The following is a 25105-nucleotide window of genomic DNA, read 5'->3' on the forward strand; positions in this document are numbered from 1 at the left end:
TCAAATGCATAATATGTGGGTCATTATAGAAGACCCAATCATAATCCTCTATTTTATACTGATGCATTCACAAATCATTATTAACTTTGGCAGTACACAACAGCAACACACACACACACACACACACACACACACACACACACACGCACACGCACACGCACACACATGCGCACACACACACACACACACACACACACACACACACACACACACACACACACACACACACACTCTGCTTTAGGTGTGTTACATGGAGAGCACAAATGACCATTACTAATTGACTGAACAAATATTTCCTGAGGCTGAATATGGAGTGGGTCTCAGTTTGTCATGCATATTTATTTTTCAGACTGATGGCAAAGGATGCTTCTCCAAAGTCTTTGCCACTTATCATTTTCACCTGAGGACTCCAATATTTAATATGGAAATTAAAGCTCATGCTAGAATAACTGAAGAAGGGACTGGTAAGTCATCCTTTAAAAAGGCTTTCTGACAAAAATAAATGAATGTGGCACAATATAGATGAAGTATTTACTGATAGAAACTGTTTACTGCTCAAAAGATAACAATGGTTTCTAGTTGAACACTGTCTAAATATGACCACGGTTCTCCAAAAATGCTTTCTCTGAGAAAAAAAGAAAGCCTAAAGTTGAATTGATGGCTCAAGCATTGGAGGAAAAGGTGTGGGGTGTAAGAAAGGGCAGCTTTTTGCCAACTCCCAACCTGCAGACACTTAAAATATGTACAAAGGGTCCAACCAAAATCTGGACATCTAATTAGCATTACATTTGAATTCCAAAGAGCACATAACTCCTTCCACATCTATTACAGTTGTGGGCTATTATTCAAAAGCAAAGTTTAAAAAAAAGGGCAATAAAAATTGCATGAAGTTATGAACATTGTTTAAAAGGCAGTAAAAAAATCTGTGGACTAAAAAATACATCACAAAATCATTTATTTTTGCTTCTGAAAATCTGAGATTTACTATGTGGGGCTACTTTCTTTAAAATATTAATGCCACCTGTGTGGTGCATTATAGTGCAGCTTCTTGTTTACTAAATATCTACAAAAGTACGTGAAGAAGTAAATCAAGCCTGAACATAGGAACACAATGCTGAAAATAGAGATCTACTTCCAAAAGACATACATTTGAGAGGTCTAATAAGCATTCTGGCAGTGAGGGGTTTCTACCTGAGATTTGACACAATATTAGTGATGGGTATAATTCTGTAATCATATAGCAGATTATCATTAGGACTTTTGATGTGAAGGTAGGTTGGAAAAAACTGACACTATTAAGAATAATGTGCCAGCAGCCTTGACCACTTACAGCATACAAGAATACATCCCCTAACACAGGACATCACATGAGATGCTGCCGGCCACTCCAGCTGTGACCAATTACAAGGTACAGGAATAAATCCCCTAACCCAGGACACCACATGGGATGCTGCTGACTGCTCCAGCTGTGACTAATTACAACATACAAAAATAAATCCCCTAACACAGGCCACCACATGGGATGCTGCCGGCCACTCCAGCTGTGATTAATTACAATGTACAGGAAGAAATCCCCTAGCACAGGACACCACATGGGATACTGCCGGCCACTCCAGCTGTAACCAGTTACAACATACAATAAATCCCCTAACACAGGACACCACATGGGATGCTGCCAGCTGCGACCAATTATAACATACAATAATAAATCCCCTAACACAGGACACCACATGGGCTACTGCCAGCCACTGCAGCTGTGACCAATTACAGCATACAGTAGTAAATCCCCTAACACAGGACATCACATGGGATGCTGCCAACCACTCCAGCTGTGGCCAATTACAATGTACAAGAAAAAATCCCCTAACACAGGGCACCACATGGGATGCTGCCGACCACTCCAGCTGTGGCCAGTTGCAATGTACAGGAATAAATCCCCTAACACAGGATACCACATGGGATGCTGCCACTGCTCTGTTCTAAACCACTTTCCATTCCCAAACTGCTACTGTGGTCCCACCTGGGAGAGATAGTATGGAAACACTAGAAATTAATAGAGCAATAGGTGTAAATTCAGAGTAAATGATTGTCAGCTGTAGGACATGTTAAGAGGGCGAAAATAAAAAAAGAGCCTACCTTTTATTGATAGTTATTTATATGCCCCCGGTAGCTAATGTGATCAACTCTGACATCATTAAAACTTGGAAAAAGAAATACTTTCTCTGACTTCTGTCAAGTCCAGAACCCAAATCCATTACACATATATATTTTTAATGCATTATTTGACAGTTTCAACTCAGTTACATCTAATTTATATGTATATCATTCAAGAATGTACAGTGCAAAGGTTGAACAGTTAATGAGAAACAGAGATGAAATGCTTTCCTCATGAAGCTTTAATACAGACAGACTCTGGTGGCTGAGTCGCACAATAACACCTAGCAACTTGGCACTGGATCACACAATGATACCTAGCAACTTGGCGCTGGATCACACAATGACACCTAGCAACTTTAATTCCCTTAATGAAACACGCACAGTTTCTGAAGCATTGCTATACATGACATCACTCTTATTTTAAAGATGAACTTTACATTCTTTGTTTTAGATACATTGTTTATTGGGGCTGGGCACTGATCAAATATGACCAATCACATGCCTAGTTTACAATATAAATGAAAACGAAATATACAACATACAATGTTCTGAAATTAGCAGGAAGTAAATGTTATACACAACAAAATAATATAACTTTCACAAGGTAAACTATCTAAATTAGGGAACAGATCATATAAGCAATAACAGTTAATATACATGTTTATAATGACAACTCTGTCAAGTTTATATAGAATTCAAAAAAATGAAGGAGGAACCAATTGTTATTCTTGCACAGAGGTGTTAGAATTATTAAATGGTATGGTTAGAAGAACAGCTAGCTATATTGTAGGATGTTATAAAATGGTTCTTTCCCTATTCTAAGTGATGTGAGATATACAAAAATGCATTTCAAAGAAACCAGCACGATATAATTTCAATGTTTAAACTATCATTTATGTACAGTCACTGTGTATGAATAGTATCTTTGTCTTCCACTTCTACAATATTTACAAATGTCAGTTTTGCTACAGCTTTTGCATTGCTGAGAGCAGATATAATAGTGAATAGCACTGGTCTTGAAGCAATAAAGAGTCTCAAAAGTATGGATGATAGTCCAGAGGAGATTCTGGCTCTAAAAGGTTATTTGAAGTACCTGCTCACATTAGGGATTAAGGAGCAGCTTTTTTGTGCTGATCAATATCAACATGTATTTACTAGATTGTATAATTGGAAGTTAAAGAAGTTAAAGCAAATATATTCTATTATTTCTGTAGATAAATCAGACATTTACACTAAATAAATTCTCAGACAATCTGTATGACTGATTACAGTGCCTTGAACGTAACTCTTAAATCCAAAATGTGCTTAGCCCAGTCACACTGGTTCCACTTATTTATAAGACTAAAGATTCTGTGCTGTTTTGCTGAAATAAAATCTCTTCTTATATTGTCTCTCCTACAATAATTGGACAGCTGTTTATCAACAATAAGGTCTGAATAGAGAAAGTTAAGTAGATAACTTGAGTTTCAAATGTCAACACATCATTTGCTGATCTGCAAACAAGCATAAACCTGTAGACTGTAGTAATGTAGTTCTTGTACTGAAGAATGGATAAGGAACAGTCAGATGAAACAATAATATTCACATTTCTTGAGAAGATTTTTCATTGTAGCATATATTGTTTTTATGCATTAATCTGTAAATGTCAAGCACCACCCATAAGTAAATATCATTACTGAAATGTTATTCCAAATCAAAATCTGTTATTGAATCTTTCACCCCCCCCCAGTGCATACAGCATGTGCAGCTGTATATAAAAATGCCCTAATTCCAAAATTAGAATACAGTCTACTTCTGAATTATATAAGCTCAGTCCAGAAGATTCAGAAATTGCAATGTATAGAAAATAATATATGCAGATTTATTCTCCATGCTGATCAAAATATGCATCAATGCAAACAGACATGAGAATAAGTAATCATAATAAGAGATTGATGTGCCAAATATTAAAAGAACTGTCATGTATTACTGGTGGAACTAATATATTTTTATCATAATGACTGATATATCAATATCAACATGGAATGTAAATGGCCTTACAGGTAATTTTAAAAACTGAAGACTATTTGGCATAATGGTTAAAGTCTTTACCTCTCATGAACAAGGTAGTAGGAAAAATCCTGATCTCTGAGCAGTGCCTGTATGGAGCCTGCATGTTTTCCCAGTGTTGCTGTGGGGTTCCTCATCCCTCCCAAAACATGTGTGTGTTTTCCTCTCAAACTCACCCAAGAATGGAGTTGTGGGCATCAGTACAGACTCTAAGATGATACCTATAGGAGAAAGAGTTGCACAGGCCAACCTTTTGAACATCGATTCTGGAGCACAGTATCTTTAACATAGGAGAACACAGATTGTAACATATCAGGACTAGCCCCTCATCTCTGTAAAAATTGTTTCTAGGTGATTTGGTCATGTTGATTAATATCTGCAAATGGGCATGGGCATTAGCTGCTGATAAGTGGGTTGAGGACTGGCCTACTCCGATCTATGTCATTGACCCATGCTAATGGTGGGAGGGGTATATGTGCTCCTACTGGCCAGTGAGAGCCCACCATAAAGCCTTTCAGCCCTGGGTCAATAAGCTACTAGCCATCTGGTGTCCAGTTGCTCAACTTGTGTTACCTGGGATAGCTCTGTTGAGCAAATGCTGAACATAAAACCAATCAACCTGCCAGGCATGAACTAAGAATTGCTACACTCAGTGTATGTTCACTGAAAGGATGTAGCTTGGAAGTGGATGACATAATGGTAAGGAGGAGGCTGGACATCCTATGTATCCAGAAGACAAAATGGAAAGGCAGTAAAGCAAAGCCATTTGCCTTGGGATACAAAGTCTTCTGCTCAACAGAAGGACAGACTAGATATGGCATGTGGTGAAAAAAGGCTTCAAAAGACAGTGAGAGATGTCAATAAAATTAATGATACACTTAGGTCAGTCAGACTTCAGTGTAATAATATGACAGTATTCATAACCTCAGCCTATGCACTACATTGGAGTTGTGATTGTGTAGAAGAGTACATTTAGACAACATTTGCAGGACTTACTATATAAAGCAGGACAGCAGGAGTTGGTGTTGGTAATGGGGGTCCTGAATGCATATATTGGGACAGACAGAACAGGATATGAGGACTACCTGCATCCAAATGTGTGTGGCAACAGGAATAAAGAAGTAAATGGCATTTAGACATCTCTCTGGTAAATGGTTTGATTGTGGCCAACACATAATTCAGCAAGAGAGATAGCCACAAGCTCACATACAAGAGGGGCCAACAGGCAACTCAGGTAGACTTCTTTCTGATATAAAAAAGGGCACTGGGGTCAGATCAATGACTGCAAAGTCATCCCCAGTGAAACAGCTAGCCCACAGCATAAACCAGTGGTTGCCACAATCAACTATAAAGCTGTGGTTAGATAAGGATATAAGTTAAACAGAGACTAGGTTGAAGACATGGACACTGAAGACATAATGTACAGGAGTTCAATGAACAACTCAGGGCTTTAGCACCTCAGAAACAGGAAGAAATAGCTGGAGTAGAAGAAGAATGGTAGAGCCTCAAAACAGCATCTGTGAAGATTACGGAGCAAATATGCAGCCTAGCCAGGTATGGAAATGAGGCACATAAGGAAAGCTGGTTGTGGAACGCACAACTCCAGGAAGTCATAAAAAGAAAGCAGAAGTGCAGGAAAAAGTGTGAGATAGAAAAGACAGAACAGGCTAGGAAGGGATACTGGTTGATTACCAAAGGGTCCAATAGAGGAGTTGCAATAGCAAAGAACAAGGGATCAGAGGGACTCTACTGGTTTATGGAGAGGGATTCATTATATGGCACAAAGAAATTCTTATCAGATTGCAAGGCAAAGACAGAAAGATAAAGAGTATATTCAGACACTCTTCATACGGGGTGCCAGCAACAACCTACTCACCACTCCACAGGACATCAAAGGCATATCTACTTCCAGCAACTTCTAAATGAAAAAAAATCCACTGAAGCTGTACTGATCCAGACTCATCTTATGATAAAAGAAGATTCTAAAATGGTAGAAGAATGGACATACCACCACTGACTCCCTTTGCAAAAAACTCTGAAAAAATGTGTTTTATTAAAACAAGAACGAAGTTAAAAACAACAAACACTGGTTACGAAAAGGATTAGTGCTTTCGGCCGTAGCCTTCTTCAGATCCTAAACATTTCCACCAATCATTATGCTAAAATACAGCTAAGATCCAATCATAAGAAAATTGAAAGCACTTCCTTGAGTTGAAAACCAATAAAACATTATCTCTAGTCAACAAATCAAAAAGAAATATGACTCTACATTTTCCAGCCAGATATTAACCAATTGTTATGACTAAAATCATAAAAGAACCAATCAGTTTTAATCATAGAGCCATGGTTCAATAGTCATTCAAATATGATGCAGCCATAACCATGCACAATGTGATGCCAAATCCCTTCAATCTGAAACCAATCAAACACAAGGCCAAGCTGATTTCATGCAGCAAATCAAAGCTGGCTCTAAAGACATGCCACTCTCTGGCTTCCAATAGAAAATTAGCCAATCAATGAGACGCAATGGTAGATCAGGACCAATGGTGTCTTTGTTCAGTCGTTGAGCCAATAGCATGCTTGCTAGAAGCTTAATTACATAAATAACTCTGTATAGACACAAGTCTTTAGCGACCAAACTCCAACTGTACAGATCCAACAGGTTCCGATCAAGCATTTCATCATTGTTTTTATTAGCTATGAGATGGCCACTTAGATCATCTTCTTATTTAGTTCATCAAATCAGAGCTGCTTAAATGTGGGGAGTTTGAAAGAACATGCCGTTTCCATATCCAATGCATCCTGCCTATCAGAACTCACAAATGCTGACATGAGCCATTCAGAAAAGAACTATAAACATTTTCTGGTCTTATGGCCAATCACAACACACATAGTTTCATAGTTTCATAGTATAGTACTAGGCTATCTGCCCTGGGGCATTTGTAAGCCTAGCCATAGTGATGTGGCTTTTGCCACCCCATGAAATGGTACAAAAATGTAGAGAATAAATTTAGAATACTGTGCCTCTGTCTAGTAGTGACACAATGAAGGTCCCCTTATATAATAGAATTAGTTTACTGTGCCCCTGTCTAGCAGTGACACAGATGTGACCCCTGGGGTAAACTTACGATCTCCCATCCACTCATCAAGATTTCTCTTGAAGAGAGTCAGTGAGGGGCTCTGCCTAATATGAACTGGGATCTTGTTCCAAAGCATGGGAAGCCTCTCGGTTATGAATCTATCCCTCCAGCATGTCCTATTCATACTTGTGCCGAGGTTTAAGTCTTTAGCTCTCATGGTCCTGATGGATTTGGATTTTTTGAGGTGGAGCATGTCCATCAGATCCTGATTGGACATGGCCTTGTACATCAGGCAGAGATCACCTCTGAGCAGGCGGTATGCTACTGAATAGAGCTGAAGTTTCTTTAGTCTGGCAGAATAAGACATATGTTGGAGACCCTTGATCCTCTTGGTGAGGTACTTTTGTGGTCTCTCCAGCTGTTGCAAATGCCGGGTGAGGTACATACCAAATGGGGCATTGTACTCAATCATGGGTCTGATGAGGGAGGAGTATAGGGGTACAATGACATCCTTGGATCTGGATGTGAATCCCTTCATGATGAGGTGTGCGAGGTAGAATGTTTTTCTAACCACTTTGGCAACGTGGGTGTCAAATGAGAGGTCGCTGTCGACTTGGGTCCCTAGGTCTCTGATTACTTTTTCCGTACTCAGTGGGTTGCTGTCTATGTGATAATTTGTGGGTACTTTGTTTTTCACAAAGGGGATGACTATACATTTTTTGGCATTTAGTTTAAGGCCGTGACTCTGGCACCAGTTGTCCATTTCTGTGAGGCCTTTATGTAGGATGTATGTGTCCGCTGGTGTATTGACTATGGTGCCTAGTTTGCAGTCATCTGCGAACTTTGTCAGCCACAGCCCTCCCATGTTTGCTTTAACATCTGAGAAATAAATGCCGAACAAGAGGGGTCCCAGGACAGATCCCTGTGGGACACCACTTGTGACTGGCTTTGAGTCTGACATTGCTCCAGCGATTTTAACTTTATGGGTTCTGTCCTTTAGCCAGTTTGCAACCCATCTAGTGACGTAAGGGTTTACGTTTAAGCTGTTGAGCTTATCTATGATGCCTGAGTGGGGTATTGTGTCGAAGGCCTTAGCCAAGTCCAGGTAGGCTGTATGGACTGCTTTGCCCTCATCAATGGCTCTAGTGACTGTTTCAAAAAAGTCAACCAGGTTCAAAAGGCAGGATCTGCCCTTTACAAAGCCAAACTGGGTGGGGTCAAGTGTCTGTAGGTTCCCTATGTCTCTGTTTATGAGTTCCATAATGATTCTTTCCATAGATTTGCAGACCAGGCTGGTTAAGCTTATGGGGCAGTAGTTTCCAGGGTCTGTAGAGGCACCCCCTTTGTGTAGTGGGACCACTGTTGCTGTACGCCAGTGTTCAGATACATATCCCGAAGTAAGGCTAAGGTTAAATAGCATTTTTATGTGTGGGTTTAGCTCCTCTTGGAGTTCACGTAACACGCAACCCGGGATACCGTCAGGTCCCATTGATGCTGTGTTTTTAGCTTTGTTTAGGGCGGTTCTCACTTGGACATCTGAGATGACAGGGAGATTACATTCAGCTGGGATAAGTATTTCTTCTTTTGGGGCTGAGGGAGGGGAGAAATTTGCACTGAACCTGTCAGCCAGAATGTTGGCAATATCTGTGGGTTCAGTATATTTTTTGTTGTTGTGAACCAACTCTGAGCATATCTGAGGGTTTACGCCCAGGTTTCTAACATAGCTGAAGAAGGCTTTGTGGTTATCTTTAGTGTCCTTAGCGATTTTTCTCTCAAAGTTGGCCTTGGATGTTTTTATGAGAGAACATAGTTTTCTGCTAATGTTGATCAGAGATGTCTTCCCTTCATGGGATTTTGCTCTGATGTGCAGTAGCTTCCTTCTTTTGTTATACAATTTGTTAATGTCTGAGGTCCACCAGACAGGACGCTTGCCTTTGGTGGAGAGGGACTTGGATTTATTTGGGATTGCATGAGCCATGCATTCTTGGAGATGTCCATAGAAAGCATTTGTGAAGGATTCGGCATTGTGGGATGTGGTATCCACTGGCACAGTGGGCTTAAAGGATACCATCTCAGTCTTAAGAAGAGTGAAGTCTGCTTTTGAGAAGTTTTTCACTGTGGTCTTTTGTGCTGGGGGTGGAGGTGGGATATGTATATCCAAGGTGATTAGTTTGTGGTCAGATCTCACTAGTGAGGGGCATACTTCCAGTGTGGAGCATTTTGTCCCCATGTTTGTGATGATCAGGTCTAGTATATTATCTCCCCTAGTGGGAGAGGTGACTAGTTGTTCCAGTGCATTTGAATTTATGAATTCCAGGAACCTTTGGGCTAGGGTATTAGGGCTAGAATAATGTACCCAATCTATGTTTGGGTAGTTGAAGTCTCCAAGTATGATGGTATTTTGTGATACATTCATATCCTCCAATGTCTTCAGGAAGGCTGAGTGAGGTTCTTGAGATTGGGAGGGTGGCTTGTAACATGCTACCAGTTGTATAGCAGTTTTGCCTATGGTTAGTTGCACCTGTATGGTCTCTGATGCTTCATGTGTTGCTACTAACCTGGAGGTGTGGGTGTCCTTGATGAATATGGACACTCCCCCTCCCTTTGTGGTTCGGCCCGGGTTTTGGGGCCGAAAGGCATGATACGAGGTATAGCCTGGTAGCACTGGGGTGCTCTCAGGAGCCTTGAACCAGGTTTCAGTTACTGCACAGACGTCGATGTTCTCCATGCTGAGGAGTGCATCAAGTGCCTGCATCTTGAGATTTAGACTTCTGGCGTTGAGCAGCATTACCCTTAGTTTTTTCCATTTTGTTTTCTAAGGAGGTGGGTTTGTCTTTTGAGCCTTGCCTAAAAAAGGAACTATGGGGTGGCAAGAGCCTTAGCCAATATCCGGAAGCCCAGTGGTGACAGGTGTAAGCCATCCCTTGTGAAGCAGCATGGCTTGTCCAACATGTCATCCCAGGCAGGCAGACATTGGATCCCCTTAGAATGACACCAGTACTTGAGCCAATTATTAAAGCTGATCATCTTGTCTTTGTATTGTGGTATCATTCTTGGTGAGGGCAAGATGCTGCTCAGGGTCAGGGTCATACCAGCCTGGGCTACATAATCGGACAGCTCCTCTATGTCTCTTTTCATGTAGTCCAGGGAGGTACGTCTCAGGTCATTCACACCAGCATGGACAATGACGGAGTCATATTTGTACTTGCTTTGGAGTGACTTGAGTGCTTGTGTTATGTGGCGGATCCTAGCTCCCGATAGACAGCTCACAGTCACCCTCTCCTTGTTCAGCCTGGTCAGCGGGACATCAGTGTGTCTGACTACAGAGTCACCTGTTACTAGTGTATCAGGCATGGTGTTTGGCCTTAAGGGCTGTGATTGGTTGACACACTGATTTATTGAAGTATGTGTTGCATGTGTTTTGTTTTGAGATGGTGGATTTTTGGATGTCTGCTTTGGGAGCCTCTGTTGTTTTGGTAAGTTTTTTATTAGAGCCTTTGAGTATGTCTTTGTGTTTTTATGTGTTTGGTTTGCAGTTGTGGTAGGTCTATGTGGGACTGGGATTGTTGTGTGTGTGGTTACCATCTCCTCCTGTCTGGTCATGCCAGCCCTGAGTTGAGAGAGTTCAGCCTCCAGTTTGGCTATATAGTTGCATCTCTCACATGTATTTGTGTTTGTTGGGAGGAGGAGAGGGTTGTCTGTGTACATGAGACAATTGTAGCATTGTCTCAAGATACCCAGATTGACCAGCTGAACTGGAGAGGATGCCAGTAATCTACCACGCGACATGCTAGAACAGTATAAGGGAGTGCTGTACCTTTAAGGGAAGTGGATATTCACAGGGGTGGTAAGTAGATGTAGTGCTTTACTTAGTACGAGAGTGCTTACTTAGTAGAGAAGTATTGAGAACAAGTGCTAGGCTTATAATATAGTGAGTAGTCTGATTATACTAAGAGTAGAGCTTCCTTAAGGGAAAATTTGAAGAGCAGACCTGGCGGAGCCAGAAGAAGTTTAACCTTGTCTAACCGGCGCTGCTCTATGCGCACAACCGTGCAAAGCCGTGCAAACGCGGATTTTAAACAGTGAACTACAAAAGAGCTAGAAATGGTCCAAAACAACCAATTACTACAGCTTCTTGTGCTGAGGTCACTTCCTACAGGGACAGGTAGGCTGCTCAAGGCTCCCCACTCCCACTGGTGAGCAAAGAAACTTCCTTCTATCCAAGTAAGGTAATGGACAACACAGGAACTACACCACAGCCCAGAATACAGCAATGCCTGTTGATACATAGTGGGCTTATGTGAAACATGCTTGTGTCAAATATATAGCCCTATTCTTTATGTCCAGCCAATAGAAAGCTCTGTAAAATTGCAAATCTTCAATAAACAATCTCTAGTTATGCAAACAAAGCCGGAGTTCTTGTTATCCAGCAGGTTCCAATCAAGCATTTCATCACTGAGCATTTAGCAGTAGGATGACCATTTAGATCATCTTCTTGTCTAATTCACCAAATGGAGCTGTGTAAACATAGATGGTTCAGAAAAAGCTCTGTAAATATATCCTTTACATAACCATTTGTGACTCACTAAAACATATGAACTGGAACCCTGTAAAAATCCTCCCTCTTGATGATGCTGTTACATACTTCGATACTACATTCAGTAACCTACTAGATAGCTTCACTCCCCCAGAACTAAAAGAATCAAAACCAAATCCATCCCTTGGCTAACTAAAGCAACTATTACACTCATGCATCTCTGAGATAAATCTTGGCAGCGTTACCATAAATCTAAAACACCTAACACCCTTACTGAGTATAAACAACTCTGTAATAAAGTGAAAAAACAAATTGCTTTAGATCAAAAGTCCTACTTCTCCAAGCTTCAAAACAATCATAGAACCAACTTCTTCGAATCAGTCTCCAAAGCCATGGACAAGGGTAAGGTGGTCCACACAGCCTATCTAGACCTTGCCAAGGCCTTTGACACCATCCACCCACTCTGAAATCATAGATAAACTTACTAAGCTAGGCATTAATCCCTAAGTCACCCAATGGGCTGCTAACTGGCTTACTGATAGAACCCCCACTGTAAAAGTATCTGACTCCAAATCCAGCTCCAAATAAGTGACAAGTGGAGTACCTCAGGGTTTAGTCCTGGGACCACTCTTGTTTGGCCTCTACTTCTCTGAAGTACAGGCCAACACTAAGGGACTCTGGCTAACAAAGTTCACAGATGACTGCAAACTAGGAGCCATTATTGAATCCCCAAATTATGTGGATACTCTACAAAAGGGACTTACAGAAACAGATGTTTGGTACCAGAGCCATGGGCTCAAGCTCAATGCCAAGAAATGTATAGTTATCCCCTTTGGGAAAAAACATGCACCAGTGAATTACCATATAGGTGGCAGTACACTAAGCACCGAAAGTGTGATAAGAGACTTAGGGACACAGGTGGACAGTGGTCTCACCTTCGATATTCACATTGCCATAACAGTCAGGAAATCCTTCTATGTGGCACACTTCATCACTAAGGGCTTTTCATCCAGAAAAAAAAGGAGGTTATTGTCCCACTGTACTCATCCCTCATTAGACCCATTATAGAATACAATGCCCCCATTTGGTATGTACCTCTCGTGACATCTGCAACAACTGGAAAGGCCACAGAAATACCTCACTAAAAAAAATCACAGGCCTAAAGCAGATGCCCTACGCTGACCACTTTAAAAAACTCCAGGTATACTCTGTCATATATTGTCTACTCAGAGGCGATCTCTGCTTAACATACAAGGCCATGTCAAACCCAGAGCTGTTGGACATGATACACTTAAAGAAATCCTAATCCCTCAGAGCCACATGCTCCAGGGATCTAAACCTTGTCATCAACAGTAAACAAAACATGCTGGGGGGATAGGTTCCTGACCCAGAGACTCGCCAGACTCTGGAATTGATTGCCCATTCATGTCAAGCAGAGTGCCTCTTTGGCCCTCTTCAAAAGGAACCTTGATGATTGGATGGGAGAAAGGAAATTCACCCCGGGGATCACGTCAGTCAACCTGCTAGACTCTGAGGCGATCTCTGCTTAACATACAAGGCCATGTCAAACCCAGAGCCCCTAATTCCCCTCCACAAAGGAGGCAACAATACTGCAATTTCCAATTTCTGTCCTATAGCCATCCTGTCCTCTATCTCAAAAGTCCTTGAAAAGTGCATACACTTGCAACTCCTTCCCTACCTCCTAGACAATCAACTTATTTCTCCAACTCAACATGGATTTAGACCTGGACATAGTACTACCACTGCCCTTCTCTCCTACCTTGACATCATCAACAGTGCCAGAGACTCTGACAACATTTATCTACTCTTCTCCTAGACTTAATCAAAGGCCTTTGATACTGTTTCCCCCAGCCTTCTCTTGTCCAAACTCTCTCTTCTCAATCTCTCCCCCTCCTCTATTAACTGGTTTTCCAGTTACCTTTGTAATAGACAGTAAGCCGTCAAGTGGAACAATAGTACCTCTTCCTTCCTTCACACTTCAACAGGAGTTCCACAAGCCTCAATATTGGGTCCCTTACTTTTTAACATCTTCATTAATAATTTTTATCAGTGCATTCCTAATACAAAACTTGTCCAATACGAGGACAATTCCACCACAATTTGCTATGCTCAATCTCTCTCCCCAAACTCATGCAACTAACACAAGATGCCTTCTCTTGTACCAAGTCTTGTATGTTGAAAAATCACCTTGTCACAATACATCCAAAACCAAAATCATGATCTTTACCCCATCTAAAAACACTTCTGTTGATAAAAATTCCTTCTCAATAGTCAGTCAGAATAAGATTCCCATTGAAATAGTCCATGCAAAACTTCTAGGTTTTAGCATTGATGAACATTTAAAGTTTGACATTCATATGTAAGCTTCTGAGCCCCCCAAGCCTTTGTGTTGGAGTGCAGCCTTCTAGCTTATCAGTGGGAGTGGTAAGTACTAGGTAGCCTGTCTACCACAAGAGGATTGGTTCTTGGCCCAGGAATTGTAGTTTATTGATCATTTGGGAAGTTTTCCATCTCTTTCAACTTTCTGGTTTAAAAGACCACATCTGCACTTGTGTCCCATCTTTCCTGTAACTAACCTACTGGAAAGCACTAGAAAGCCTTAAACTGATACAAGCCTTCTAGCTTAAAAGAGAGACTTTGGAGTGATTGAGTATCAGTTTTCTGTATCTTGCTGTACTTAACTGTTTTCCACCTAAACGCTGATTTTTCCAGCATTTATTGTGATTTAAAAGCTTGTTTTTTTCACGTATTGTACTTATTTGAATGTCTGCACTTTTAAAAAGTAGTTTTTTTGTTTAAATTAACTGCTGTAGGCTACACACTAAAGTGTGATAGCCTTTTCTGATCGCTTGTAGTTGTTTAAAGCTGTTTTAAGTGTACTTTTTACTGTTTTTGCCTTATCTTTTCAAAAAAATAAAACAAAAAAAATGTCTTGTTTTCCCGCCTTTCTAAGCTAGTATAGTCCAGTTTTCAGGCTAGTGCTGAATTCAGGGCTGTGTTACAAGTTTCTGAGTTGCCCATACCTTACTTGGATAGAGGGAAGTTTCTCTGTTCACCTGTGAGAGAGGGGAACTTTGAGCAGCCATCTGTCCCTGGAGGAGTGGTTCCAGCCCAGAAGCTAGTAGTTTAAAAACAGCGTTTGCACGGTTTTGTGCACCAGGCAGCACCGGTTAGCTAGGGTTAAATTATTTCCGGCTCCACTAAGTCTCCTCTTCAGTTTTTCACTTGAAACTAGTCTAATTCTCAACCTAAGCACTCAAAAAGCATCCTACAGTCCAGCACTTGCTCAAACGTAATAGCAAGCACTAATATACCCCGACACTTGACTGCCTCACCAAACAAGTGACTAAGCAGCTCAACCTACTATTCAGGCATGACCAAAGGGCAACTTCAGGTGTAGTCTCCAGTCCAGCTGGTGAATCTGGGTATCCTGAGGCAATGTTACAACTGCCTCATGTACAAAGATAGCCCTCTCCTCCTACCACAAAACACTAACATATGCGAGAGATGCAATTATACAGCCAAACTGGAGGCTAAGGTCTCTCCACCCAAGACTGGAACAGACATTCACGAGGAGAAGGTTAACACTTGCACCACACCTCCAGCCTCACATAGACCTACTAAACCAGCACTGGCAAAAAATACACATAAATACACAAAATCATACTTGGATGCTCTAAATAAAAACCTGCAAAAGTATCAGAGAGCTCCAAAGCAGACACCCACAAAACCTGCACCTCCCGTCACAAACCAGACAACACATAAAACACAAAATCAATCTGCCGCACAATCACAGCCCTTAAGGCAAAATAACATACCTAACACACTAGTAATAGGTGACTCAATAGTCAGGCACACTGATGTCCCACTCACTAGGCTGGACAAGGTGAAGGTTACTGTTAGCTGCTTATCAGAAGCCAGAATCCACCACATAACACAAGCACTCAGGTCACTCCAGAACAAGTACAAATATGTCTCTGTCATTGTTCATGTTGGTGTGAATGACCTGAGACATACCTCCCTGGACACATGAAAAGAGACATGGAAGAGCTCTCTGATCATGTAGCCCAGGCGGGTATGACCCTGACCCTGAGTAGCATCCTGCCCTCACCAAGAATGATACCTCAGTATAAAGAAAAAATTATCAATTTCAACAATTGGATAAGCTTCTGGTGTCATTCAAAGGGGATCCAGTGTCTGTCAGTCTGGGATGACATGCTCGACAAGCCGCGTTGCTTCGCAAGAGATGGCTTGCACCTGTCACCCCTTGGCTTTTGAATACTGGCCAAGGCTCTTGCTGCCCCCATAGTGCCTTTTTTAAACAAGGCTCAAAATTCAAACCCACCACCGTATGCTACTCAACGCCAGGAGTTTAAATCTCAAAATGAATGCACTCGAAGCACTCCTAAGTATGGAGAACGTCGACAACTGTGCAGTAACTGAAACATGCTTCAAAGCTCCAGAGAGCACTCCAGCACTACTGGGCTACAACTCATACCAAACATTTCGGCCACAGACCACGGACTGAAACACAAAAGGAGGGGGTGTATCCATATTCATCAAGGATACCCACACCTCCAGGTTAGTGGCGCAGCATGATACCTCTGAGATCATCCATGTGCAACTAACATCGGGCAAATCTGCAATGCCAATTGTGGCCTGCTACAGATCACCCTCCATGACCCAGAACCACCATTCCACCTTTCTGGAGACACTGGAAAACATGAAGGTCCTACCGAACACCCTGATATTGGGCGATTTCAATTACCCTACCATTAACTGGGAAAACTACTTGAGTACAAACTCCCAGGCTCAGTGCTTCCTGGAATTTATCAACTCAAATGCCCTGGATCAGCTGGTAAACTCCCCTACCAGAGGCCACAACATATTGGACCTGGTCATCACCAACATGGGTGACAGGTGTTCCGTACCGGAGGTCAACCCATCACTGGTTAGATTAGACCATAAACTAATCACCCCGGATGTCCACACCTCACCACCACCCCCAATCAAGGAAACCACAGTAAAAAACTTTTCTAAAGCAAACCTCACCTTACTTAAGGCAGAGGTGGTACGTTTCACCATCCCCACACTAAAGGATAACACTGCCCAAGATGCAGAATCCTTTACAATTGCAGTCTATGAGCACCTACAAGGATGCATGGATCATGCCATCCCTAGAAAAACCAAGACTCACTTTCCTAAGAGAAGGAAACCAGTCTGGTGGAACCCTGCCATAAACAGGCTATACAATAGAAGGAGGAAACTACTTCAGAAAAAAAGCAAATCCCAAGAAGGAAAGACATCCCTGATCAGTATCAGTAAGAAACTAAGGTCCCTCATAAAATCATCCAAGGCTAACTTTGAAAACAAAATAGCCAATGATTCGAAAGATAACCACAAAGCCTTCTTTAGCTATGTCAAGAATCTAAGTGGCAACTCACAGATATGCTCTGAGCTAGTGCAAAATAGCAGAAAATATACTGAGCCTACTGATATTGCCAACATCCTGGCAGATAGATTCAGTGCAAACTTCACCTCCCTCTCACCTTCAAAAGGGCCCATAACAATACTGGAAAAGTGTAGTGTCCCAGAAATCACAGAAGCACAAGTGAAAACAGCACTTTCAAAAGCCAAAAACACAGCACCAATGGGGCCAGATGGTGTCCCAGGCTGCATCTTGCAAGAACTACAGAAGGAACTAACCACCCAACTAAACACGCTGTTCACCCTCAGCCTCTCCACAGGCTACGTGCCCATAGAATGGTGCACAGCAACGGTTATTCCGCTCCATAAAGGAGGGGCCACAACTGACCCTGGTAACTATCGCCCCATAAGCCTGACTAGCCTGGTCTGCAAGGCTATGGAGCTCATCATCATGGAACTCATTAACAAAGACATTGGGAACCTCCAAACACTTGACCTGACCCAGTTCGGCTTTGTTAAGGGCAGATCATGCCTACTAAACCTGGTGGAATTCTTCAAGACAGTCACCAAGGCCATAGACGAGGGAAAGATGGTTCACACAGCCTAGCTTGATCTCGCCAAGACATTCAGCACCATTCCTCACTCGGGTATTATAGAAAAACTCACCAGCCTGAACATAAACCCCTACATCACAAGATGGGTTGCCAACTGGCTTACAAACAGAACTCACACGGTAAGAATAGTGGGCTCCAGGTCCGACTCTAAACCAGTCACAAGTGGTGTCCCGCAAGGCTCAGTTCTGGGACCCCTACTGTTCGGCATATATTTCTCAGATGTACAGGTAAACACAGGAGGACTATGGCTAACCAAGTTTGCCGATGACTGCAAACTGGGAGCCATAACTGACACTCCGGCTGACATGGACATCCTTCAAAAAGACCTTACTGAGACAGACACCTGGTGTTAAAGTCATGGCCTCAAGCTAAATGGCAAAAAATGCATAGTCATCCTGTTTGAGAAAAACAAAACACCCACAAATTACCACATAGGCGGCAGCCCCCTTAATACAGAAGAGGTAATAAGAGATCTGGGGACCCAGGTAGATAGTAATCTCTCCCTTGACAATTATATTGCCAAAGTAGTCAGGAAATCCTTCTATGTGGCCCATCTAATTACTAAGGGGTTTGCATCTAGAAATAAAGAGGTTATAGTGCCCCTCTACTCGTCACTCATCAGACCCATCATAGAGTACAATGCCCCATTTGGGATGTACCTCACAAGACACTTCTAACAACTGGAAAGACCACAAATGTACCTCACCAAGAGGATTACTGGCCTCAAACATATGTCCTATGCAGCCTGAATGAAAAAACTCCGGCTGTACCTAGTGGTATATTGCTTACTCAGAGGTGATCTCTGCCTGACTTACAAAGCCATGTCCAACTCAGAATTAATGGACATGCTCCACCTAAAGAAATCCAAGTCACTGCGAGCCATGCGCTCTAGTGAGCTAAACCTCACCACAACAATAAATAGAACATGCTGGAGGGATAGACTCCTATCACAGAGACTCCCCATGCTTTGAAACAAAATTCCTAACTACATTAGGCAGAGCCCCTCACTAACACTCTTCAAGAGAAGCCTTGATGAGTGGATGGGTAACAGAAAATACACCCCAGGGATCACTTCATTGGCTCTGCTTGACAGAGGCTCAGTTAATTAATCAATGGGGTGGCGAAAGCTGACACAAGCTGGCTAGGCTTATAAATCCCCTCGGGCAGATAGCCCAGTACCTACCTATGAACCTACATACAAACTAGTATTAAGAAAACACAACAAAAGCTCGGAATGCAGTATCGTCACAGCCGTTATCTCACTCCCTCTTCCAAACATATACTGTCTATTTCCTACCTCATTCCCTCTCTCTTGTATGGTTCCCATCTCCTTACCAAACTTCAATCCCCCCTAAAGTCAAAACTGTCATCCTGCTACAATAAAATCTCTAAGTTTGCTACTTAGACCAAATCCTCCTCCCACCACTGTGAAGCACTCCACTTTTTGAACTGGCAGGAACTCCCCCCACTATCTGTCTTACATTCAACTGTTAACTGTTCACAAACTCATTTTCAAACCCCCTAACTGCCCTTACCTCTCCTCCATACTCACCTTGCATTATCCTGACAGACTACTCAGGTCCAGTAACCAGAACCTTCTCGAAGTGTACAAACCCTTACTTGCACCTGGGCAATTTATCCTGTCTTTCTCCCTCACTTGCCTATACTATTCACCCCCCCACACATTCAGATCTCCCAAAACCACTGCACCTTCAAGACCATGCTTCGTTCCCATCTATCTTTTCATTGGGAATGCTCATGCTCTCACCCCACCTGACTACCTCAATATTCTTTCTGCACCCCATCCTTTTTTTTCTCCTTTCTCAAAACTCTGCCTAGTGACTCCCTTCATTTCATTTCCACTCCCTTTTTCTTTTCTCATAACTCACCCTAGTGACTCCCTTCATTTCATTCCTACTTCCTCTCCCTTTCTTCCTTTCTCATTACTCACCGTAGTGAGTCCCTTAATTTCATTTCCACTCCCTCTCCCTTTTCTCCTTTCTCATAACTCACCCTAGTGAGTCCCTTAATTTCATTTCCACCCCCTCTCCCTTTCCTCCTTTCTCATAACTCACCCTAGTGACTCCCTTCATTTCATTTCCACTCCCTCTCCCTTTTTCCTTTCCATAACTCACCCTAGTGACTCCCTTCATTTCATTTCCACTCCCTCTCCCTTTTTCCTTTCTCATAACTCACCCTAGTGACTCCTTCATTTCATTTCCACTCCCTCTCCCTTTTTCCTTTCCATAACTCACCCTAGTGACTCCCTTCATTTCATTTCCACTCCCTCTCCCTTTTTCCTTTCTCATAACTCACCCTAGTGACTCCCTTCATTTCATTTCCACTCCCTCTCCCTTTTTCCTTTCTCATAACTCACCCTAGTGACTCCTTTCATTTCATTTCAACTCCTCTCCCTTTTTTCCTTGACATAACTCACCCTAGTGACTCCCTTCATTTCATTTCCACTCCCTCTCCCTTTTTCCTTTCTCATAACTCACCCTAGTGACTCCCTTCATTTCATTTCCACTCCCTCTCCCTTTTTCCTTTCCATAACTCACCCTAGTGACTCCCTTCATTTCATTTCCACTCCCTCTCCTTTTTCCTTTCTCATAACTCACCCTAGTGACTCCCTTCATTTCATTTCCACTCCTTCTCCCTTTTTCTTTTCTCATAACTCACCCTAGTGACTCCCTTCATTTCATTTCCACTCCCTCTCCCTTTTCTCCTTTCTCAGAACTCACCCTAGTGACTCCCTTCATTTCATTTCCACTCCTTCTCCCTTTTTCTTTTCTCATAACTCACCCTAGTGACTCCCTTTATTTCATTTCCACTCCCTCTCCCTTTTTCCTTTCTCATAACTCACCCTAGTGACTCCCTTCATTTCATTCCTACTTCCTCTCCCTTTTTCCTTTCTCATAACTCACCCTAGTGACTCCCTTCATTTCATTTCCACTCCCTCTCCCTTTTTCCTTTCTCATAACTCACCCTAGTGACTCCCTTCATTTCATTTCCACTCCTTCTCCCTTTTTCTTTTCTCATAACTCACCCTAGTGACTCCCTTTATGTCAGTTCTACTCCCTCTCCCTTTTTCCTTTCTCATAACTCACCCTAGTGACTCCCTTCATTTCATTTCCACTCCCTCTCCCTTTTTCCTTTCTCATAACTCACCCTAGTGACTCCCTTTATGTCAGTTCTACTCCCTCTCCCTTTTTTCCTCTCATAACTCACCTTAGTGACTCCCTTCATTTCATTCCCACTTCTCCCTTTTTCCTTTCTCATAACTCACCCTAGTGACTCCCTTCATTTCGTATCCACTTCCTCTCCCTTTTCTCCTTTCTCATAACTCACCCTAGTGACTCCCTTTATGTCAGTTCCACTCCCTCTCCCTTTTTCCTTTCTCATAACTCACCCTAGTGACTCCCTTCATTTCATTCCCACTTCTTCTCCCTTTTTTCCTTTCTCATAACTCAGCCTATTCACCTTTCACTGTTCTACTCTCTTGCTCTAATTCTTCCTACCCCTCACCTCATGAAACTTTGAGTGCACAAGTGCCTGCACTCCAAGTTTTACTTATGTAATCCAAAATACTTATGTTTTAATTTCATTCAATGCTTTGTTACAACACCTTATTCAAATGCTATTATTCTGTCTTCTATGTTACTGTGTTTTTAGTAGTTTCGAAAATTGTATTGTTCTTAACTTTGTTGATATTAGCTTTGTAATAAATGTATATGGAGTGTTTCTCTCCAGGCCTCCACTGAAAATGGGCTCATTTTGGCCCAATTGACTTTCCCGGTTAACAAACTGCAAATAAATAAATAAATAGAGATGTTGACTGAGACAGAGGACAAATGGCTCTTGAGGCTACTCATAGCAGTATAGAGAGAAAGTCATATCCCAGATGGCTGGAGAATAATCATACAAGTGAATGTATGTAAGAATAAAGGGGAGGTTCACAGCTGTTGGCAGTATAGAGGTATCAGACTCCTGACACACTGCATGAAAGTCCTGGAGAGGGTGATTGATAAATGAAAGCACAGAGTAGTAGAAAGTAAGATGGCTGATAAGCAGTTCAGATACAGATCAAGAAATGATGTGATGTTCGCAGTGAGGCAAATAGCTGAGAAGACGTTTAAGAAGAGAAAAGAGTCCAAGTGGGCATTTGTAGACTTAGAAAAAACATGACAGGGTCTCAAAAAAGGTGATGTGAACAGTTCTATGGTGGTTCAAAGTCCTAGAAACACTGGCAGAATTGGTACAGGCTATTTACAAAGAACCAATGACTCAACTGCAAGCAGTATTCATTTTCACAGAGGGGTTCCCAGTGAGACAGGGTGTGCATCATGGTTTAGCTGTGATCCCATTACTGAACGTACTAGTGATGGACTGCATTAGCAAACAGGTTGGAGGGGATAGATCAACAATGTTGCTCTATGTAGATGATGTGGCATTACAGGCAGACTCGGAGCAAAAACTTCAGCAAAGTATAAGGGAATGGAATGCAAAACTGAAGGCACATGGAATTAAACTGAATACAGATAAGACAGTTGTAATGTCAGCAAATGGGGGAATCAGAAGACGCTCATAAATAAGATAGAAGAGAAAATAGCAGAACAGATTAACAGCTTCAGTTATCTATGAGGAGTGGTTGAGAAGAAAGGAAGTCTGGAACAGGAGGCTAAAGCTAGAATCTGAGGGGATGCAGCCAACTGCCATAGAGTGTCAGAGGTATTTTATTACAAAATAATGCCAAAGAAGCTGAAAGGTAAGGTGTATTAAACAGTGGTGCAACCAGTACTACTTTATGATACATTAACCTAGGCAGTGAAGGCAGAGAAGTTGAAAAAGCTAGAGGGATGGAGATGAAGTGCCTGAAATGGGTGCAGGATGCACATTGTGAGACAAATGAAGAAATGAGGACATCAGAGAAGAAGGCCCAAGTAACTCGAATTACAGACAAGGTCAAAGGAAACAAATTAAGGTAGTTTGGGCATGTATGCAGAAAAGCTGAAAATTATCTGGTGAAGAAGGTTTAGAACAGATGGAAAGAAGGCAAGAGGAAACAAGGGAATCCGGAGAAGAGGTAGATGGACTGTGTGAGACTTTTGACACTGAGCCGTGAATGTCAAAGAAGGTAGGAGAGTGGTATTGAATCAAGAGAGATGGTGACAGTTGACACAACACCTCAACCCCATTTAGAAAATGGGAAAAGAGGGGATGGTGTTGATGATGATGATGATGATGATGTATATTAAAAAACAAAAAACACTAAACTATATTAGAACTGTGTGCTTCAAATGTCACATGAGACATATTTGGATAGAAATTAACATATGAATTTAACAAAGAAAGGATGTCAGGGTGGATATTCAGAAGAATATCAGGAACAATGGAAAAATGGAGTAATAATAATGATTGCTAGAAAAGTCCCGATAGTGACAGAAGAGGGAAATGTGGTTTGTAAGGGGTTATGAGCAGAAGAAGATGGTTATTCTGATTTATATTCTACTTAAAAAGTCTGTTATGGAGCATAGACAAATCTTGGGAGAAGTAGTAAGCTTTCAGTAAGGAATATTATTTACGGTTGGAAAATACATCCTGATTTGCAGTAGTGAGGATGTATCAGCAAGCCCTAGAAGGAAGATATAAAAAAATAGTGAATTTGTGAAGAACTATATGAGATTATTTGGTACAGACATTTTGAGACACAGTCAATAAATGTTACAGATAATGCAACAAAGAATAATTAAGATAAAGATGCAGAGTCATGGAATAAAAATGTGGCATTAGCACCTTTCTACATGTTTGTTAAAAAGAGGAGAATTTAAGGAAACGTTAATGGAAGTCATTCAAGAATTATTAGAGAAAGTAGAAATGTCTTCAGAAGGAATAGCTAGTGAGTAGGATAAAACATAAATGGAGTTTAAATCATAGTAGAAATAAGAAAGAAAGTGATGTGAGAAAGAAATAATTAATTGGGGGCACTGATGAATGTTAAATTATTGCAGAATAAAGGGAATCTCACATAACACAAAGAGGAGCAAACTCCCAGTGCTAATAGGATAATAATGGACTACTGGACAATATATATGAGACTGGAAAGTTGCTGTTAAGCAAGTATTTGTGGTAGCAACTCTATAAACAAATTAACAAAACAAGATAGACAAGAGAAAGTAGAAAGGGTTGTCACCAAACTTAGGGAGCCCATTACGTATATTTTGAACATTTTATGAAAATTTGTATAAACCAGAAGAGTGGGAAAATCGAAAAGCCACAACTGGAAATATTTGTGGAAGTCTTAATTATGTCAGGGTTAGAGGAAGATGAGGTTCAACAATCAATTACTAAGACAGAAAAAGATGAACTAAAGATGTTGAAACATAATAATTCAACAGGGAAGTCATCGGGAATAAATGATATTTCGACAATAAATGGAAGTCTGGATGCTAGAAAGAAAGAAACGGACAAAAGATCTGGAAGGTTTTATTTAACAATATTTTAAAGGAGGAGTATCAGCATCTTGGAAGAGAGCCATGGTGGCTATTACACCCAAAGTGGGTTAAGGCCATTCATACCCAGGGTAATGTGATTATAAGTGCCTGTTCTAGCTAAGAGGATAACAATGCCATTTCCAAAATTGATAGATATGGCTCATTGTGATTTTATGAAGGGGAAGCAAAAACCGGACAACATTAACAGACCAATGATGATCCAGAAGGAAGTCAAGAGTAAGAAAATTCTACTATTGTTAGTGGGTCTTGATGAAGAGATAGCATTCAGTAGAGCCAACTGGGATTTTATAAATAGGGTAATTGCAGCATTTATGTTTCCTGGCAGAATAAACATATTAATAAAGAGGATATATTAATGGTCAGATGCAAGAATTAAGATGGGAGGGTTCCTCTCTGAAAAGCTGTGTTTCAACAGATGAACTCGGCTGGTATGTGTACTTTCCATTTTATTATATAATTTATATTTGGAGCCATTACGAAGGAAATAATAGACTCTCAAATTCAAGGATATAGCTGGTATAGTAATCAAAAGGTTTACTTTATTTGCAAATGATATTATTTTTGTACTTGATAAATCCAGGAAATGTTATTTTGGAGTTGTAAAACATTTTGAGACAGTTTCGGGTCTTTTTGAGTATAATACAAATGAAGATAACACAAGGGCTATAGCGGTAAACTGTGTACCCAGACGCAAATTCATTCAACGAT

The 25105-nt window shown here is 41.4% G+C and overlaps 1 protein-coding gene across 1 annotated transcript in view; it reads left to right on the top strand.

Annotated features, from left to right (window-relative positions):
• LOC122808690 (alpha-2-macroglobulin-like) overlaps positions 1-25105 on the top strand; it is a 1814690-nt gene that overhangs the window by 342114 nt on the left and 1447471 nt on the right. Inside the window, exon 9 of the mRNA XM_044079678.1 lies at positions 350-464. Within this exon, the coding sequence (XP_043935613.1) occupies positions 350-464 (115 nt within the window). The remainder of the gene's footprint in view (positions 1-349; positions 465-25105) is intronic.

The sequence above is a fragment of the Protopterus annectens genome, chromosome 8.part0, assembly GCF_019279795.1.
Source record: "Protopterus annectens isolate FY-2018-M chromosome 8.part0, PAN1.0, whole genome shotgun sequence".
Classification (NCBI taxonomy): Eukaryota; Metazoa; Chordata; order Ceratodontiformes; family Protopteridae; genus Protopterus; species Protopterus annectens.